The sequence below is a fragment of the Bufo bufo genome, chromosome 8 (genome assembly GCF_905171765.1).
Source record: "Bufo bufo chromosome 8, aBufBuf1.1, whole genome shotgun sequence".
NCBI classification, from domain to species: domain Eukaryota; kingdom Metazoa; phylum Chordata; class Amphibia; order Anura; family Bufonidae; genus Bufo; species Bufo bufo.
In genome coordinates this window covers 4971296-4988784 of record NC_053396.1, presented here as the reverse complement: position 1 = coordinate 4988784, position 17489 = coordinate 4971296, and the positions used below count along the sequence as shown (strand labels likewise).

Sequence of the window (17489 nt, the reverse complement as noted above, 5' to 3'; positions counted from 1 at the left end):
TCATAGCCATCATCCAGCCAGGTCTCAGTTATTCCCACTGTCATAGCTATCATCCAGCCATGTCTGTTATTCCCACTGCCATAGCTATCATCCAGCCGTGTCTCAGTTATTCCCACTGTCATAGCTATCATCCAGCCGTGTCTCAGTTATTCCCACTGTCATAGCTATCATCCAGCCGTGTCTCAGTTATTTCCTGTCAGGATAGTCCAGTGTTCCTGGACAGTCAAGCGCAAGCGGATTTGAGCATGTGGGACCACTTCTTGAGTCATTGGAATGGCGTGTCCATGTTTGTCCCGGCGGTCTCCCACAACTCCCCCGTCATATTCTCCAACAGCGGGGTCAGCACTGGTTTCGCTGCTATTTTTGGCCCCCATTGGCTGAATGGGGCGTGGCCGGAGGAGTTTTGCGAGGCCACGGGAATTTCCAGGCAACGGAGGCTAGGGACCTGTATCCCGTGGTGGCAGCAGCGCATGTTTAGGGTAACCATTGGACAGGCCGTACTGTGGTCTAAATGACCAAGACCTCCCAGTCAGGTCCCCCTACCCAGGTCAAATTCTTCCCCACGTCTCACAAATGGGGTCCGGTCCACGTCCTGCAGGGATTGTCAGGGGCACTGGCCGGTCGCGGCACTAACACCCCACTGTTACCCTTCGGGACAGCAGCGTTATCTACCTCCCAATTCATAGCGCATGCGCGTATACTGGCGGTCAATCTAGGTTTTGACCCCCTCACGGTGTCAGGGCATTCGTTCAGGGTTGGGGCAGCCTCGGCCGCTTCAGGAATCAGGTGCCAGCCCACATTATCCGTAAGTTGGGCCGGTGGCGCTCGTCTTGTTACAGCCGTTATGTTCCGAACCCCGTTAGCGAGATTTCTTGTGCCTTTCAGAATTTGGCGTTGTAATACGTCAATGAACACGCTTTGTATTTTCATGCTGGGTTTTTGGCCTCTTTCAGGTGTACTCTCGACGGAAGCGGTTATGGCACAACTCAAGCCGCTAGTTCTGTTGGGGCATACATTAGGGGGTAGGTTCTTTCACATATAGCCCCGACCACAAGTATTAAGGCCGATTAATTGGCCTGTATTTGTGGGAGGGGCGCCCTGCCCTATATCTAGGACGCACCTTTCTCCAGAGGGGACGGACGGCAGCAGTGTTCCCCTCCCAGCCCGCCCTTTTCCTTTCACTCTCCTACAGGGTATGCCCTCTTTCAGGTGTACTCTCGACGGAAGCGGTTATGGCACAACTCAAGCCGCTAGTTCTGTTGGGGCATACATTAGGGGGTAGGTTCTTTCACATATAGCCCCGACCACAAACCCAGGTTATACCAGCTGTACATATATAATTATATACAGGAGATACCTAGGTTATACCAGCTGTACATATATAATTATATACAGGAGATCCCCAGGTTATACCAGCTGTACATATATCATTATATACAGGAGATACCTAGGTTATACCAGCTGTACATATATAATTATATACAGGACATACCCAGGTTATACCAGCTGTACATATATAATTATATACAGGAGATGCCCAGGTTATACCAGTTATGATCAGTGACTCCAGCTTCAATGCACTGTTGTAATTCTGTTGGAATCCACTTCATTGTATAATAAGGCCCCTTTCACACGGGCGAGATTTCCACGCGGGTGCAATGCGTGACGGTTGCTAGGAGACGATCGGGATGGGGACTTGATCATTATTATTTTTCCTTATAACATGGTTATAAGGGAAAATAATAGCATTCTGAATACATAGTACAATAGGCTGGAGGGGTTAAAAAAATATAAATAAATTTTAACTCACCTTAATCCACTTGCTCGCGCAGCCCGGCTTCTCTTCTGTCTTCATCTGTGAGGAAAAGGACCTTTGATGACGTCACTGCACTCATCACATGGTCCATCACATGATCCATTACCATGGTAAAAGATCATGTGATGAGCGTAGTGACGTCATCAAAGGTCCTTTTCCTCACAGATGAAGACAGAAGAGAAGCCGGGCTGCGCGAGCAAGTGGATTAAGGTGAGTTAAAATTATTATTATTTTTTTAACCCCTCCAGCGCTATTTTACTATGCAGTCTGTATTCAGAATGCTATTATTTTCCCTTATAACCATGTTATAAGGAAAAATAATAATGATCGGGTCTCCATCCCGATCGTCACCTAGCAACCGTGCGTGAAAATCCCACCGCATCCGCACTTGCTTGCAATTTTCACGCAACCCCAATTATTTTGTTACGTGAAAAACGCACAAAGAGGAGCATGCTGCGATTTTTACGCAACGCACAAGGGATGCGTGAAAATCACTGCTCATCTGAACAGCCCCATAGAAGTGAATGGGTCCGGATTCAGTGCGGGTGCAATGCGTTCACCTCACGCATCGCATCCGCGCGCGGAATACTCGCCCGTGTGAAAGGGGCCTTATAACCATGTTATAAGGGAAAATAATACAATCTACACAACCTTGAACCCAAACCTGAACTTCTGTGAAGAAGTCCGGGTCTGGGTACCACATTCAGTTTTTTATCACGCGCGTGCAAAACACATTGCACCTGCGCGATAAAAATTGAACAACGGAACGCAATCGCAGTCAAAACTGACTGCAATTGCGTACCTACTCGCGCGGGTTTGCCGCAACGCATCCGGACCTTATCCGGACACGCTCGTGTGAAAGAGGCCTAAGAGTTAATCTCTCCACCATTCTTTACAGTGCAGGTCTGTTTGTTCACATTGGCTGCTCTGTGTTATTACCTGGATATAATATTTTCCTGGCAGTAAGAAGAGAATGATTATAAACTAAAAGGTGTAAACCCCCAGAGGGGAGACGGTCACCGTTGGATGAAGGCGGGGCTTATACGAGGGGGAGGAGCCTGTGTGATTGCATAGATGGTAGTTTGGCACTTACTCTTAGCGGATGTCAGCTTTTCCTCTATGTCTTCCATATCCATGTACTTTTCATCTGTAAGGAATTCCTGTAAAATAGAATAAAAATGAATATCCTCTAAGAATCCTTCGTTTTTACCTTCTGTTCTCAACCTGCGGCCCTACAGCTTGTTGTAAAATTACATCTCCCACGATGCCCTTCTGTACGATGATAGCTGTAGGCTGTCAGGGAATGATGGGAGTTGTATTTTTTCAACAACTGGAGGGCCGCAGGTTGAGCATGCCTGCTTTAGGATATTAATTGCTGTGACCTGCAGTACCTCCTTCCACCACTTTGCCAGTGATTACTATGTTTTACTATAGAAAAGACTTGCAACAGCGCCCCCTTCCCTGAACTAGTAACTGAATTGATTTTCAGAACACCGTAAAAGTGGAAGAAAGCGTCAGCTGCAAATATCAGCCGCATTGTTATAATCTGCAAAACTCAGTCTATGACCCGGACACCGTTAGAAAATCCAATCTTCTATCCCTTTTATAGTCACATACAGTCTGGCTGGCGTATAATGGGGGTTGTAGTGACTCATTAAACCTGAGTGTGCAGCCATAACAATGTTTGTTCTGCCTCGCTCTCTTTGATGTTAGATCCTCTTCTAACTTCCTTTTAATCAGCAGGAAAAACAACAAAATAATCTAAAAAAATAAACCTTGTAATCCACGTGATGAGGAAGTAAGGGGTTAACGAGGGGATTGTCCCCGAGAACAGAAAGAAAGTCCCTAAAATAAAAATAAAAAAATCCCCAGAGAATATAAGTCTTGGAGACGTCTTCTGCGGACCAACGGGGGACGCCATTTATTAGGCCTCATGCACACGACCGTATTTTGTTTCCTTGTCCGTTCCGTTTTTTTTGCTGATAGGATGCAGACCCATTCATTTCAATTGGTCCGCAAAAAATGCGGACAGCACACCTTGTGCTGTCCGCATCAGTATGTCCGTTCCGAATCCCCGCAAAAAAAATTGTGCATGTCCTATTTTTTTCTAATTTGCGGACAAGGATAGGCATTATTACAACGGATCTGCAAAAATAACGGATCCGCAAAAAAAAACGGATGTCATACGGACGTCATCCTTTTTTTTTGCGTATCCGCAATTTGCGGAACACAAAACACATACGGTCGTGTGCATGAGGCCTTAGTGATATCTGTTTCCGGGAAAGCTGGGTGACAACCAATATCCACGCACCTCAATGACAGATCATTTTTCTTCTTAATGGAAGATAAAGACAAGTGTTCTGTCACGCTCGGTGCTATCGGTTTTGGCACTTGAGGGGTTAAATGCGAGAAGAGTCGGGCCCTGTGGGCTCCTCCATGGCTGGCATACATCAATACGCGCAGCGGTCTCTGGGACGCCGTCGCAGCATTGTCTCCCCCCCAGCTATTCACAGTCTCTATTCATGTACGGTGGCGGCTGCCGGCGGGGGTCTACAGCGAGGCTGTGGGAACGCTCAAATCCGTGCGGAAACTTCCCAATGCACACCCCCTCCCCCGTCCTCCGGCCAGAGTGAGGCTGGTATTAATCGCTGCGCCAAGTTGGCCAGTGGGCACCAGTGCCTTTAGAGTTGTAGATCTGTCCATCCAGAGCTTGAACAGAATGCTAGAACTGCAGTGAATACTGACACAGGCAGGGTTGTAAATTGTCAGGTCAGTGTGCCTCCTTAAATCCGCTGCCCGTCTCATGAGTCTTCCCCTATTTTAGCCCAGTCTAAAAATAAAAAGCTTTAATTTGTCGTCGGTAAAAATAGAATTTATCCGTCACCATCTCCTTATAAGTGGAAGATTGGCGCGATTCTGCGGATGGCGCGTCTCTCCCCCACGCAGGGCAGATAACCGAGCACAGATAAGGCTAACGTCAGTCTCGCCAGTATGGATACGAATTAAGATTTCTGGTGGATAACACATGGAGGCCGTAGGATATCTGGCGACTAAGAGGATAATCGCACTGAAGCCCCCGATAATGAATCCGCAATGCGAGGGTGAAGGGGGGGAGATATAAGAGGCTCAGGTTGGTCACTAAATGGCGCGGTTTTGCAGGTGTTCCACTTTTAACGCCTTTCCAAACATTTCCTTTAAGTACTGTAGCTTTTGTGTTATACCATAGGGCAGGTTATAAATAATGCCCATAGCAGCCAATCACAGGGCAGCTTTCATCTTCGAAGAGCAGGATATGAAATGAAAGCTGTGCTGTGATTGGTTGCGATGGCAGCAGTGGACAGTAGGGCAGGTTATAAATAATGCCCATAGCAACCAATCACAGGGCAGCTTTCATCTTCGAAGAGCAGGATATGAAATGAAAGCTGTGCTGTGATTGGTTGCGATGGCAGCAGTGGACAGTAATCACAAAAATTCTCTGTTAGGTCTACAAAAATAAAACAAATCTAATTTCCAAGGCTTTTCGGAAATGTTTCACGACTTTGGCGCCATTCTAGTATCACATGACATGCACCTTATGAGAATAGCCCATGGTAACCAATCACATCCCAGATTTAATTGTCTTATCACAAGTTATTAAATGTAAGAAGCGATCTGATTGGTTGCTATGGGCAACTTTTCCAACAGTGAAAGAGGATCTTAGATAGCAGCCAATCAGATCTAAGTTTTCATTGTTTTAGTGCCATTTGGAAAATGCAAGAAGCCTCCTGATTGGTTGCTAAGGAAAACCTCATCACTTCTTGCTTGTGCTGTTTTTGGGCATGATTCCTGCACCTGGAGTGATTGCCCATAGCAACCAATTAGAGCCCAGTTCAAATACAGGTTAGGATATAGAAGGAGAGATCTGATTGGTTGCCATGGGCCACTGCTTATTTGCAGTAATCTTTACATAGGAGGCCTCAGAGCACATAGCAGCCAGTCAGATTCTAGCTCTCATTTTTCTAATGTAAGCTAGAAAATGAAAGGAGAGATCTGATTGGTTGCTATGTGCTACAGCTTATTGGCACTGCTCTTTACATAGGAGGCCTTATAGCACAAAGCAGCCAATCAGATTATAGCTCTCATTTTTCGATAGTAAATTAGAAAATGAAAGGAAAGATTTGATTGGTTGCCGTAGGTCTCTCCTCCCGTTGTGGTCTCTGTCTTGGTTTTCGTTCATGAGGCCCACCATTCCCTCACAGCTTTCTCCTCTGATAGGGAAGCTGCCATTTCCCATAAAAGGAGCCTGGAGCTCGTACCCTCCTGGGATTCGGCTCCTTTCTCCGTCTGGAATCCCAAATATTCCGGCTTCACAGAAGCCTTAGAAGAATCCTTTCCTGCGAGAAGTGGTTACGGTATCCGTGTCATTTGCCCCTTGAAGTCACGCCGCGGACACAATCACGTATATTTAATATTTCACAGTACAAATGCCGAACAGTGGATATTTTCCGAAAGTCGTGACATAATAAACATATACGCCACTGGGGTTGTTGGATATGGCGCTAAACGCAGCGCATGTCACTATCTGCTGCAGGGAAACCTGGGTGACAACCAATAGGGCCGCCATTAAGCGGTTACGCAGGAGTTATCACCCAGTCGTGCATAGCAGTTGGGCCTGTTTCTGCGACCATTCATGCTCCACGCCAATATGGCTGCAAACGTGAGAATATCTGCCATTCAGGGACCTGGCAGGTTCTATGAGGGTCTAATAATCCAGAATATCGGACAATCCGACACCCTTCACATCCCAGCGAGGCCAGATTAACGGAGGGTCCTGCAGGGTGATTTTAGGGACGGGATAGGAGGGACAGTTAATTATTAGTGTTGTGGAGGATCTCCGGGGGAGGCGCGCTCAGTGCGCTGCGGTTTTAGGGGCGCTATTCATTTCTTGTTATGATCAGCAGCGGTAATAATTAGTCGTTGCAGGCGGCGGCTCGACGGTCTCCTAATAATACACGTCGCGTTCTTTCATTGATGAGTCACTGGAGGGGGGGCCCTCATAAGGGTTGTCACCCACACTTTAAGGGCCCATAAATCAGGATCCCTGCACTCTGTTTCTCCCTGATCACTATGCGTGTCAGTCTTCACTGCAGTTCTGACATTTTGTTTGTGCACCAGGAGGCCCAGGAAGAGCAGGTCATGGAGAGGCTAGTGTACCACGCTGCATCCTGCGATCTATGGGGCTGTCACACAAGCATGCCAGTTTAAAAATTGGCGCCAAACCTCCAGCATTTACGCTAACAAAATCGCCGCCAGTTGGTACGGATTGTGCTGCTGCGGATAACAACGTATCCCGGGTGTATCTACCCTTAAAGGGGTCACATGATCAACACGTTTATTAACCCCTCCTGTCCTGGTGTAGTAGATGGAATGCTGGGAAGGTGGCGCACTCTGCAACAACCCCGGAATTGAGGCAAATTCATTATTAACCCTTGGAAGTGCAGAAAAGCTTTGTCCGAGTTCTGTCAGTTTCCGAAAAAGCTGGGTTTGCGATGCGGAAGCCTTGGAAAGCTGGGTATCTGCAGTATGAGGCGTATCACCCCGAAAACTTGACTTTACCTCCACCTGTTTTCTGTTCCTGGAAAAGCAGGGTGACACTCAATATGGCTGCCAGGGTCACATGGTGTCATGTGAATGGCATTCAGAGAGGGCGGGGGTGGGGCAGGGAGGTTTCGGCAACATCAGAGAGCGATAATTAAAAGCCGTGATGTCGGGTATAATTAGTCGGAGTTTATAGAGTGATTATAATCCGCTGTAGGTTATAAGACAACAGGCAAATGTTGCCATTAAAAGCTCTCACATAAGGGGCCCCAATGGCGATGCCCATATGGAGAGCTAAAAAGCTAAATCATTCTAGATCTCTGCTTGCTGTCAGCTCACTGATTCTGTCTTGTTTCAAGACGCCAAAATGACCTTATACTTGTCACAGCTGAAGGTTTGTCACAGTTGTATCCAGTCTAGAACAATCCCAAGCACATCAGCAGCACATGTCCTTCTCCTTTCCTGAGTGTTGCTACAATGTATCAGTCCAGCCTGCGTAGTGCGCAGAGCATTGTGTAGACTGGATACAATTATAACAAACCCTCAGCTGTGAGAAGCGCAAGGTCAAGGCAGGTTTTAGCCTCGGGAAATAATAGTGTGTTCCTGTTCACTGACAGCAGACAGAGATAGTGAAAATGGTGAGGAATTCAAGTCAGAGTCGGATAGAAAGTTGCAGATGTTTTCACTGTGAAAAGTGATGTCTTCATGATGATTTGGACCCTGAGTCATGTGACCGCAGACCCGCGAGCTGATGACAGGCGCACCCAGACAGGCGCATTTTTGGCGCAATTTGGTGTCTCTAGTCTCTATAGAGTTAGACAAAAGTGTCTGCACCAGAGGTATCATCAGCCCCTGTGATAAATCTGGGGAAGATCTAAGATCACACCATCTACAGGATAAGGCCTCATGCACACGAACATATTTTGTTTCCGTTCCGTTTTTTTCTGAGGATAGGATGCTACATTTCAATGGGTCCGCAAAAAACGCGAACAGCACACCGCGTGCTGTCCGCATCAGTATGTCCGTTCCGTTGCCCAGCAAAAAAAATAGTGCATGTCCTATTTTTTTCTAGTTTGCGGACAAGGATAGCTATTATTACAATAGATCCGCAAAAATAACGGATCTGCAAAAAAAAAAAAAACAGATGCCATACGGACGGCATCCGTTTTTTGTTTTGCGGATCTGCAATTTGCGGACCGCAAAACACATACAGTCGTGTGCATGAGGCCTAAATATATCCCTCTGTGTTTCAGTTCTTCTCCATTCTCAAGATCTCTGCTTGCTAACACCGAGTGGAAGTATTCGTGACCTAGTCCGCTCAGCCGAGGGTTTGTGACTCCAGACTGACACACTATGAGGTCAGGAGAGAGATCTGGGCTGCTGCCACTGCTAAAAATCGCAGAGTAAGGCCTCATGCACACGCCCGTGGTGTGTTTTGCGGTCCGCAAATCGCGGATCGGCAAAACACGGATGTGTCCGTGCGCATTCCGCAATTTGCGGAACGGCACGGACAGCCTTTAATATAAATGCCTATTCTTGTCCGCAAAGCGCGGACAAGAATAGGACATGTTATATTTTTTTAGCGGGGCCACGGAACGGAGCAACGGATGCGGACAGCACACGGAGTGCTGTCCACATCTTTTGCAGCCCCATTGAAGTGAATGGGCCAAAACGGCGGCTCGGATGCGGACCAAAACAACGTGTGCATGAGGCCTAAGGGTCCATTCACATGTCGTGTGTGTTTTGCGGATCCGCAAGACACGGACACCGGCAATGTGCGTTCCGCATTTTGCGGACCGCACATCGCCGGCACTAATAGCATATGCCTTTTCATATTCTATTCTTTTCGGGAGCGGAAATGCGGACACGGAAGTGCGGGAAATGAATGGGTCGGCAATTGCGTTCCACAAAATGCGGAACAGAATTGCGGACGTGTGAATGGACCCTAATGCCTGGGCTGATACACTGTAACAAACCCTCAGCTGTGAGTAGTATTCGGCCTGCACAGATATTATAAATTTAAACAAGAATGTTTCCATTCCCCGACAACATGCAGATATGTTGACTATTGTGAGGCACTGATACAATGTGCAGAACTTTCCGTGATCGGATGCTGGCGCTGTATTTGCCCGTTTTTCCGCACCGCTCTGATGTACAGGGTTGCGTGCGCTGCATTCACTCTGCCGGGTGCAGGAAATCTCTGCACGGCCTTCATGAATATATTCATGGCTGAAGCAGCGGCCGGGATCATGGTCTGTGTCTCCTGCCGGATCAAGGGCTTCAGCTGCGGGAATTGGATTTTGCAGGTGTATTATTTGCCGCGATGCGTGTATCAGAGATGGAAAGTCCGGAGATAAGACCCGGTGAGTAGAGGAAGTGATAAGTAATCAGCGGTGACACTGCCGGAGACACGCCGCTGGTACAGGGCCCACACCACAGGCCGGGGCTACACTCGGAGGCTTAAAGGGGTTGTCTCATCATAGACAATGGGGGCATATCGCTAGGACATGCCGCCATTGTCTTATAGGTCGCACCTATATAGAGAACGGAGCCCCGGAAGTGAAGGAGGGCGCACTGCGCATGCGCAGCCGTCCTCCATTCATTTTCTATGGGCCTTCTATGGGGAGCAGCTTGGTGGTGGCCGGACCGGAGTCCTCCAGCCACCACCTTATGGGGCTCCGTTCCCGATATAGGTGCGGGTCCCAGCGGTAGGACCCGCATCTATAAGACAATGAGGGCATATCCTAGCGATATGCCCCCATTGTCTAAGATGGGATAACCCCTTTAAAGGCTAGGTACACCTTTGGAGGCAATTTTTGTTTATGATTGCATCTTACTCATTTTTGGCTAAAAATCATATTTTCAATTTATTTAAAATATGAAGCCATTCAGTCACAAAGGGTTAACTTTTTCTGTGTGACTGGTAATTTTACCTTCACTTTGTGCTGGTCTTCTGATAAACCTGATCTTTGAAAAGACACTTTCTTATCAGTAAGATAAGGATTGAGCTATAATGAGTGTTTGAGTAGGGATGAGCGAATCGACCTGTCGGATGCAACATCAGAAGTCGATTCGCATAAAACTTCGTTTCAATACTGTACAGAGCGAACGCTTCGACAGTATTAGAATGTATTGGCTCTGATGAGCCGAAGTTATTACTTCGCATAATAACTTCAGAAATTGATTTATACTGTAAAGAACCATTTCCCGAACTCTAGTTCAGTTCCAAGGTACCACTAGGGACCGAACCCGAGTTCACGAAATATTTTTTTACAGTATAAATCAATTTCTGAAGTTATTATGCAAAGTCTCGCGAGACTTCGCGAAATAATAACTTCGGCTCATCGGAGCCAATACATTCTAATACTGTACGGAGCAGTATTGAAACAAAGTTTCATCCGAAGTCGATTCCCTCATCCCTGTTTATGAGCAGAGATAAGGAGCCGTAGCTCCCCAGATGACGGGAAAGAGAGAAAATCCACAGGCTGCTAATACAGCATCTCAGCTCTGTACAGAGAAAAAGGCTCTATATTTTATATTATTTTTAGCTCAAAATAAGTACAATGCTGTAATAAAATAAAAGGTGTACATAGCCTTAAAGTCATATCATACCATACCATGTCATACCTTACCACATCATATCATACCATGTCGTATCATACAATATATATCATATCATACCATACTATGTCATACCATATGTATCATATTATACCATATATATCATATCTTATATATTATGTCATATACTATATATCACCATGCCACATAATGCTATAACACGTCATACCATACCATGTCACATACTATATATATATCACCATACCACATCATACTATACCACGTTATATCATATCGTACCCCATAATGGCATACCATATCACATGACATAATACTATATCATCTCCTACTAATACTAAGCAAAGTCACCCAATTTCCCAATCTGTGGATGGAACTACAAGTCTCATAATCCCTGGCAGAAGTAACAGCAGCGCACCCTCATCTCCTATGAAAGTTATTCTACAGAAAGTCACCGAAAGTTTTCCTGGAGCGCGGTACAGTGCCACCCAGAGTGCCCGCCTCACCTTGTTCACCTCATCCAACCTCTTCTCTTGCTGCGCCTTCAAGAGGCCAAAGGCTCTGCCACCTGTGTGCAAGGAATGAGAGGAACAGAATGAGGGTCTCGTCTGCATCGTTCACACTGGAGCCCCCATACCCAGCCAGTGATTTGTTAGGAGGACACTTTGGAGCTGCTTTTACCTTGGGTGTTGTTGTTGCAGGTCATGCTGAGCAGGGTGCTGGGACTTCCTTCAGGACTGGATTCTGATCTCCTGAGCTGTAGATGCAGACGCCTCTGTCTCCTTCACTCTGCAGCAGATGGCTACAGGCACCCGCTTACATAGGTTGCTGTATCCAGCCCAGCCCAGCTAACACAACCATCATGCCTTCTTACTCATCCTCAGCATTAACATACCACCCCCTGCTGCCCAAGAAAGAGAATGCAGCCAACTGCCCGGAATTCTATTCTGCAAGATCAGATACAGCCCATGAGCTAGGGTGGCACCCAGTCTGCAGCCATTCATTTCCTCTTTTAGGTGGCATTTCATGGGGTGAACACCTGGTGACTATAGAAATAGTATGTCCTGTCCTCTATTTGGGGCCTTAGGTCTCTCACTGGTGTATTCGCCATTGCCGCCTTTGTCTGCAGCCATCTTGCTGCAGCTTGTCGTCTTCTTTCATTTTTAGCAACTTAAAATTCAGTGTGAGCCTGGAGTGAGACCCCATTGCGGTCCCCTAAAATGTCTGTTACATGGAGGTTGCTGTTCCCAAGATCTTCCATTGTCATTGTCCTCTCAGGAGTCTGCACAGGACACCATCACCTTGACAGAATCCAGCAAGGACTTACTGTACAGACTCCATTATAAGGCTTCTCTGGTGTCATGGAGCTAAGCCAGATTTGGTGAATTGTATACGAGGGGGGCAAAGACATAGCCAACAACATCAACCCATGGGGCAGGACAGTGGTCAGTACATGAATAACGTAGTCCCAATTCTTCTTCTTTACCCATTGTTCAATGTAAACACGAACAGGAAGAAGACTGATCATCTACCCATTGGGCAGTCGAGGAGGTGCGATATCACGTGAACCAGAAAGATAGTCACACAGAGACAATGGGCCAGATATATCATTAGGCTAAGTCACTTTTATGGAGTCAAAAAGTCGCAAAAAAATGCGCAAATCAAAATTTTGCGACTTTTTTGCGACTTTTTGAAGGCAAGCGCTAAGCACTCCAGTTTTGAGAAAATGGGCGTTTTGCCTTATGCAAATGATTGGCAAGACAAATTTACTATTGCGACTTTTTTAAAAAGTCGCAAAAAAGTCGCAAAAAAGTCCCAATTTCACTCCAGCGAGGACCATGCTTATCTTATGAGACTTTTTAATAGAACATGCGACTTTTTCATAAAAACGTGCGACTTTTTCATCAAGATGTGCGACTTTTGTAAAGCTGCTTACTGACGGATAAACTGCTACCGTCAAACCACATTTATTATAGTCTTAAAGGGCCGATCATAAATCTGACTTGGCTAAAACTGACTTTAGCCATATGTTAAAGTGGAGTGAGCTGTCAGAGGAATGATAAATCTGGCCCAATATCTATAGGAAACCATTAGTCACTTTGTGCATAGCAGGTGTCCCCCATACAGTGCAAATGTGATCAGCCTGCCTCAAAATAAAGGCAGGCGAAAACATACTGTACTTACCAGTCAGCCAGCAAGATCGGGGTTAATGTGACTCATTAACCCCAATCTTGCGGCTGCCATGTTTTAAACATGATGGGGGTCACTTATATTTAATGTCAGGCTGGGCACATGCTTTATTTTGGAATGGGCCCCATGTGCCTCACATTAATAGTAAGTGACCCCCAAAGTTTGGTGCCTTCTCAAATAATGGGCAATGTGGGGTTAATGTGAGTTACAGAATACAGGCCACTTATTATTAAGGTGAGGCACATGGAATGACGGAAGTCAAGACTGCGTGCCGATAACATTGACTAATGTTTACAGTGTTAACATATTGTTCTGATTTTTATTAAATTTTTTATTTTAACATGACTTTTGTCAAAATATTAATTTTTCCTATTTTCACCCTCTAAAACCTAGGTGCGTCTTATAGGGCGAAAAATACCGGAATTGGGCACATTAAATAATTGTAAATAAAATGTTACTTTCTAATACTTGGTTGTAACCCTTTGTTAGCAGTGACTGCCTGGAGTCCTGACCTCACGGACATCACCGGACGCCGTTTCCTCCTCTTTAATGCTCGGCCTTTACGGCCACGGTTTTCAGTTGCGGTTTGTGGCCTTTCTGTCTGAAGTTTAGTCGGTGACCAGTGACGCGCTCTGTTGGCTTCAGACCCGGGGACTCGGCCGTTCTAGAACATTCCACTTCTTTGCTGTAATAAACTCCTGCGTCGCTTTGGCTTTATGTTTTGGGTCATTGTCCATCCGTATTATGAACGCCGACCAATCAGTTTGGCTGGATCTGAGCGCACAGAATTCATCCGGCTGCTTCTGTCCTGTGTCCCATCATCAATAAGTACTAGGGCCCCGGGGCCACTGGCAGCCATGCATGCCCGAGCATCGCCCTGCCCCCGCCGTGTACTACAGACGATGCGGTATGCTTTGGATCATGAGCTGTACCGCGCCTTCGCCATACTTTTTTCTTTCCATCATTCTGGAGGCTGATCTTGGTTTCATCCGTCCACAGAATGTTCTTCCAGAAGTGTGCCGGTTTATTAAGATGTTTTTCAGCAAAGTCCAGTCCATCCTTCTTATCCTGGAGGCTGAGGAGCGGCTGCACCGCGCAGTGAACCCTCTGTGTTACTTTCATGCCGTCTTCTCTTTATGGCAGATTTGGGTATTGATCCGCCTGTATCCTGGAGAGAGTGGTCACTTGGTCGGCTGCTGTGAAGGGGCTTCTCTTCACCGTGGTAATTATTCTGCCGTCATCCACCGCTGGTGTCTTCCATGGGCGTCCAGGTCTTTTGGATTGTTGAGGTCACCAGGGCTTTCTTTTTTTTTTTAGGATGAACCAAACTGTAGATTCTGCCGCTCCTGATAGTGCAGCAATTTCTCAGGTGGGTTTTTCTGTTTTCGCAGATGAAGGACGGCTTGTGTCACCTGCATGGAGACCTCCTGTGACCGCAGGTTTACTGCTCAGCAAAATCTTCAAAATCACCGCACCTCACATCAACTCCAGGCCTTTTATGTGCTTAATTGAGAATGAAATAATGAAGGAATCGCCCACAGCTGCCCATGAAACTGCCCAAGAGTCAAGTGTCCAATACATTTATTTCCCTTTAAAAACAGGGTGCCCCATGTAACGGAGCTGAAACTCCTAAACCCTTCATCCAATGTTAATGTGGATGCCCTCAAATGAAAGCTAAAAGTCTGGACTTTATGTCCATGTCCATTATATAACTATAACTTGAATAGGTTTTCATAAACAGGTAATAAAAACAAAATTTGTGTCAGTGTCCAAATATGTACGGACCTAACTGTACATTCTGTACTGATCCTGAGTTATGGTGACTGTTGAATAGAATTCCAGGACTGACACTCATGTGCAGACCACAGTGCAGGTTTATATGGCAGTCAGGGTATGTGGTCCAGTCCTGCGCCCCTTTGGCTGTAGATGAGGGGTAGTTGACCCCTGCAGCACATTGGGGGCTCTGTTCTGCTCTGGCCTCATGTCTGTGACTTTATGGAGACCGTCCATGAAACGCGTAATCTCCGTTCCTGCGAGAGGATCCATGAACCAGGTGTGACTGACAGATCCATCACTGACTCCCCTCAGCTGACTCTTCATCTGCCACGACAAGGAGACGTCCTGGCCGCACGTTTAATCTGACACTATTTGGATTAGTGAGCATCTGTTTGCATATATTTTGGCGCCCAGCCGAGAGCGGTTCTTGGGGAGTGTAGCGGAGGATGCAGAGTATTGTTTGCTGGAGGCTGCAGTATAGATTGTCAGAGAAGTCCTCTCATTATCCTCAGCCCGGGGATTAGAGCCTCGGCTTCATCTCCAGTGCCTGCAAATAATAAGAGATGGGGGGACGACGACGACAAGGAGACCGCCGGACACACACAACCTGCTTCTAGGACATGAACGTTCATGATCTGCGGAATCTTCATAAAATACCTAACGCGTTTCAGGCCACCTTGAAGGATTGACGTGCAAAACATGTTAGCTCGCCATCTTACAGACCTGAACCACAACTCCACCTGACAACACAGATCATTCTCAAATCACTTTTCAGCTGTTTGGTTGTCAGCACCCATCCCCCACGTGAAACAGACTGATTGTGGCTCTGAAGCACGTATGACAGTCCAGTACCCTGAAATCAGCATGTAGTTCTGATATAGCCTTACACGTATCCACATCCCCCATCATTATGTACAGGGTGGAAATCCCCTTTAAGAAAGCGACTCCACTTTCTGTACAAAGGACCAGAGAGATCAGGCAGGTGTCCAAAAAGTGAGGCGATCACCCAGGGGGCTCCGGCTGATCCGAACTCCTCTCCACCCAACAGATGTTGAAACGAGGCGTCAAGGGCCTTAAACCGCCTTGCGTTGCGAGCGGACACGTCCCCTGCGCCAGCAAACAGCCTCGCCGCCTCCAGCTATTCATTCCCTCTCACTGATACCCGTCCCGAAGACATAAAAAATGACCTCAAATAGGGAGTCAACACAAAGCAAGTGAGAGGCCAGAAGCAAGGCCTGGCCATATCAGATATTCTAAACATGGAGCAGAAAAAGGATGAGAAATAGAGAAGAGACGCGAGGCTGAGAACGCCTCAAAAACTGACCAGGAATTGCTGTCAGATAACTGCCCCATAGTTCAGTATGGCGCCAAATAACACAAGAGGAGGCGTAAAAAAAAAAAAAGAGTCCTGCGGTAGTGGTAACCTGCGCTTTAATTGAGCACGGACTCGAGGCGTGAAGGGGCTCAGTCACTGACATGTTGTGGAGGGGAGCGTCTTATGGGGTCATCATTGATACATCTGTCCGTCCAGTTATCAAAGGGCACAGATTCTGCAAATTTGTAATATTTTCTAGGCGTCTGAGGGACGTTTCCTAGTGGAAAGCGGTGGGGCTTAAAAATGTCTTTTGATTTGGGGTTCAATCATGCCTTTGGGATCCATAGGCTCCATTACCCATGTCTTAATGGGCCCCAGATGTCAAATAAAGGGCCCCATGTGCAACACATCGGCAGAAAACTTCACGCTCCAATTCTAAAAGTTTGATACAATTTATCAGTGCGGGAGCAATGTATCCATCCGGAGTTCAGACTGTTTAGCTGACTAATTGTCTAGACAGGATCCAACTGTAGCGAAACCTCAGCTATACGAAGTTGAAACACAGACTATATTGTAAAGTAGCAGAGCTCTTCATTATATAATGATTAAAGGGATTTTCCAGGACCTTAGGATAGGCCAGTAATATTGTATCACTTAAGGGGGCGACTCACGGCACCCCCCCCCCTGATCAGCTGAATATGGCTGCATATCAATAATTATTAGTTATGACATAGCTATTGATGTGGAAGGGGATTAGGATCCACACATATCCCTATGACAACTCTGAACTGACCAGGGCACGGGACAGCAAGTGTTTGTCATAGGGCCACTAGAAAATAGAGATTCAGATACCCCTCAATGAATGACAGAAACGTGGACATTAGTAGTGGACTGTAAAATGTGGATCCTCAGCCATTGGGAAACTACAACTCAACATGTCCTGTCCATGCTACAGTATAAAGCTTCATCATTAATGCTGTATTCCAGCCAAGGATGTGGGATGAAAGCTTGTGAAACGCGTCAGCAGCAGGAACCTCTCTAGTTTTCACTGTCACCCACCTGCCGTGATTTTTTTAGCTTTATTCCGGTTGCTCACTTTCCATCTCTTAAAATCTTCAAGAACTGAATATACACTTAGTACAAATGTACAATGTCTGCACGAAGCAAGGCGCTGCTAATCTGTAGAACGACACTATTATCCCCGGATTGCAGAGCTGGCCTCTCTGCCTGCTAACT

General features: G+C 46.5%; 1 protein-coding gene across 1 annotated transcript in view; it reads right to left on the bottom strand.

Annotated features, from left to right (window-relative positions):
- The window catches only part of AIF1L (allograft inflammatory factor 1 like), a 44405-nt gene extending 32596 nt beyond the window's left edge, over positions 1–11809 (bottom strand). The window contains exons 1-3 of the mRNA XM_040405813.1: positions 11654–11809; positions 11479–11540; positions 2910–2976 (exon numbers count right to left, since the gene is read on the bottom strand). Coding sequence (XP_040261747.1) covers positions 2910–2976; positions 11479–11540; positions 11654–11678 — 154 coding nt within the window. The 5' untranslated portion in view covers positions 11679–11809. The remainder of the gene's footprint in view (positions 1–2909; positions 2977–11478; positions 11541–11653) is intronic.
- Positions 11810–17489: the final 5680 nt, after the last annotated feature.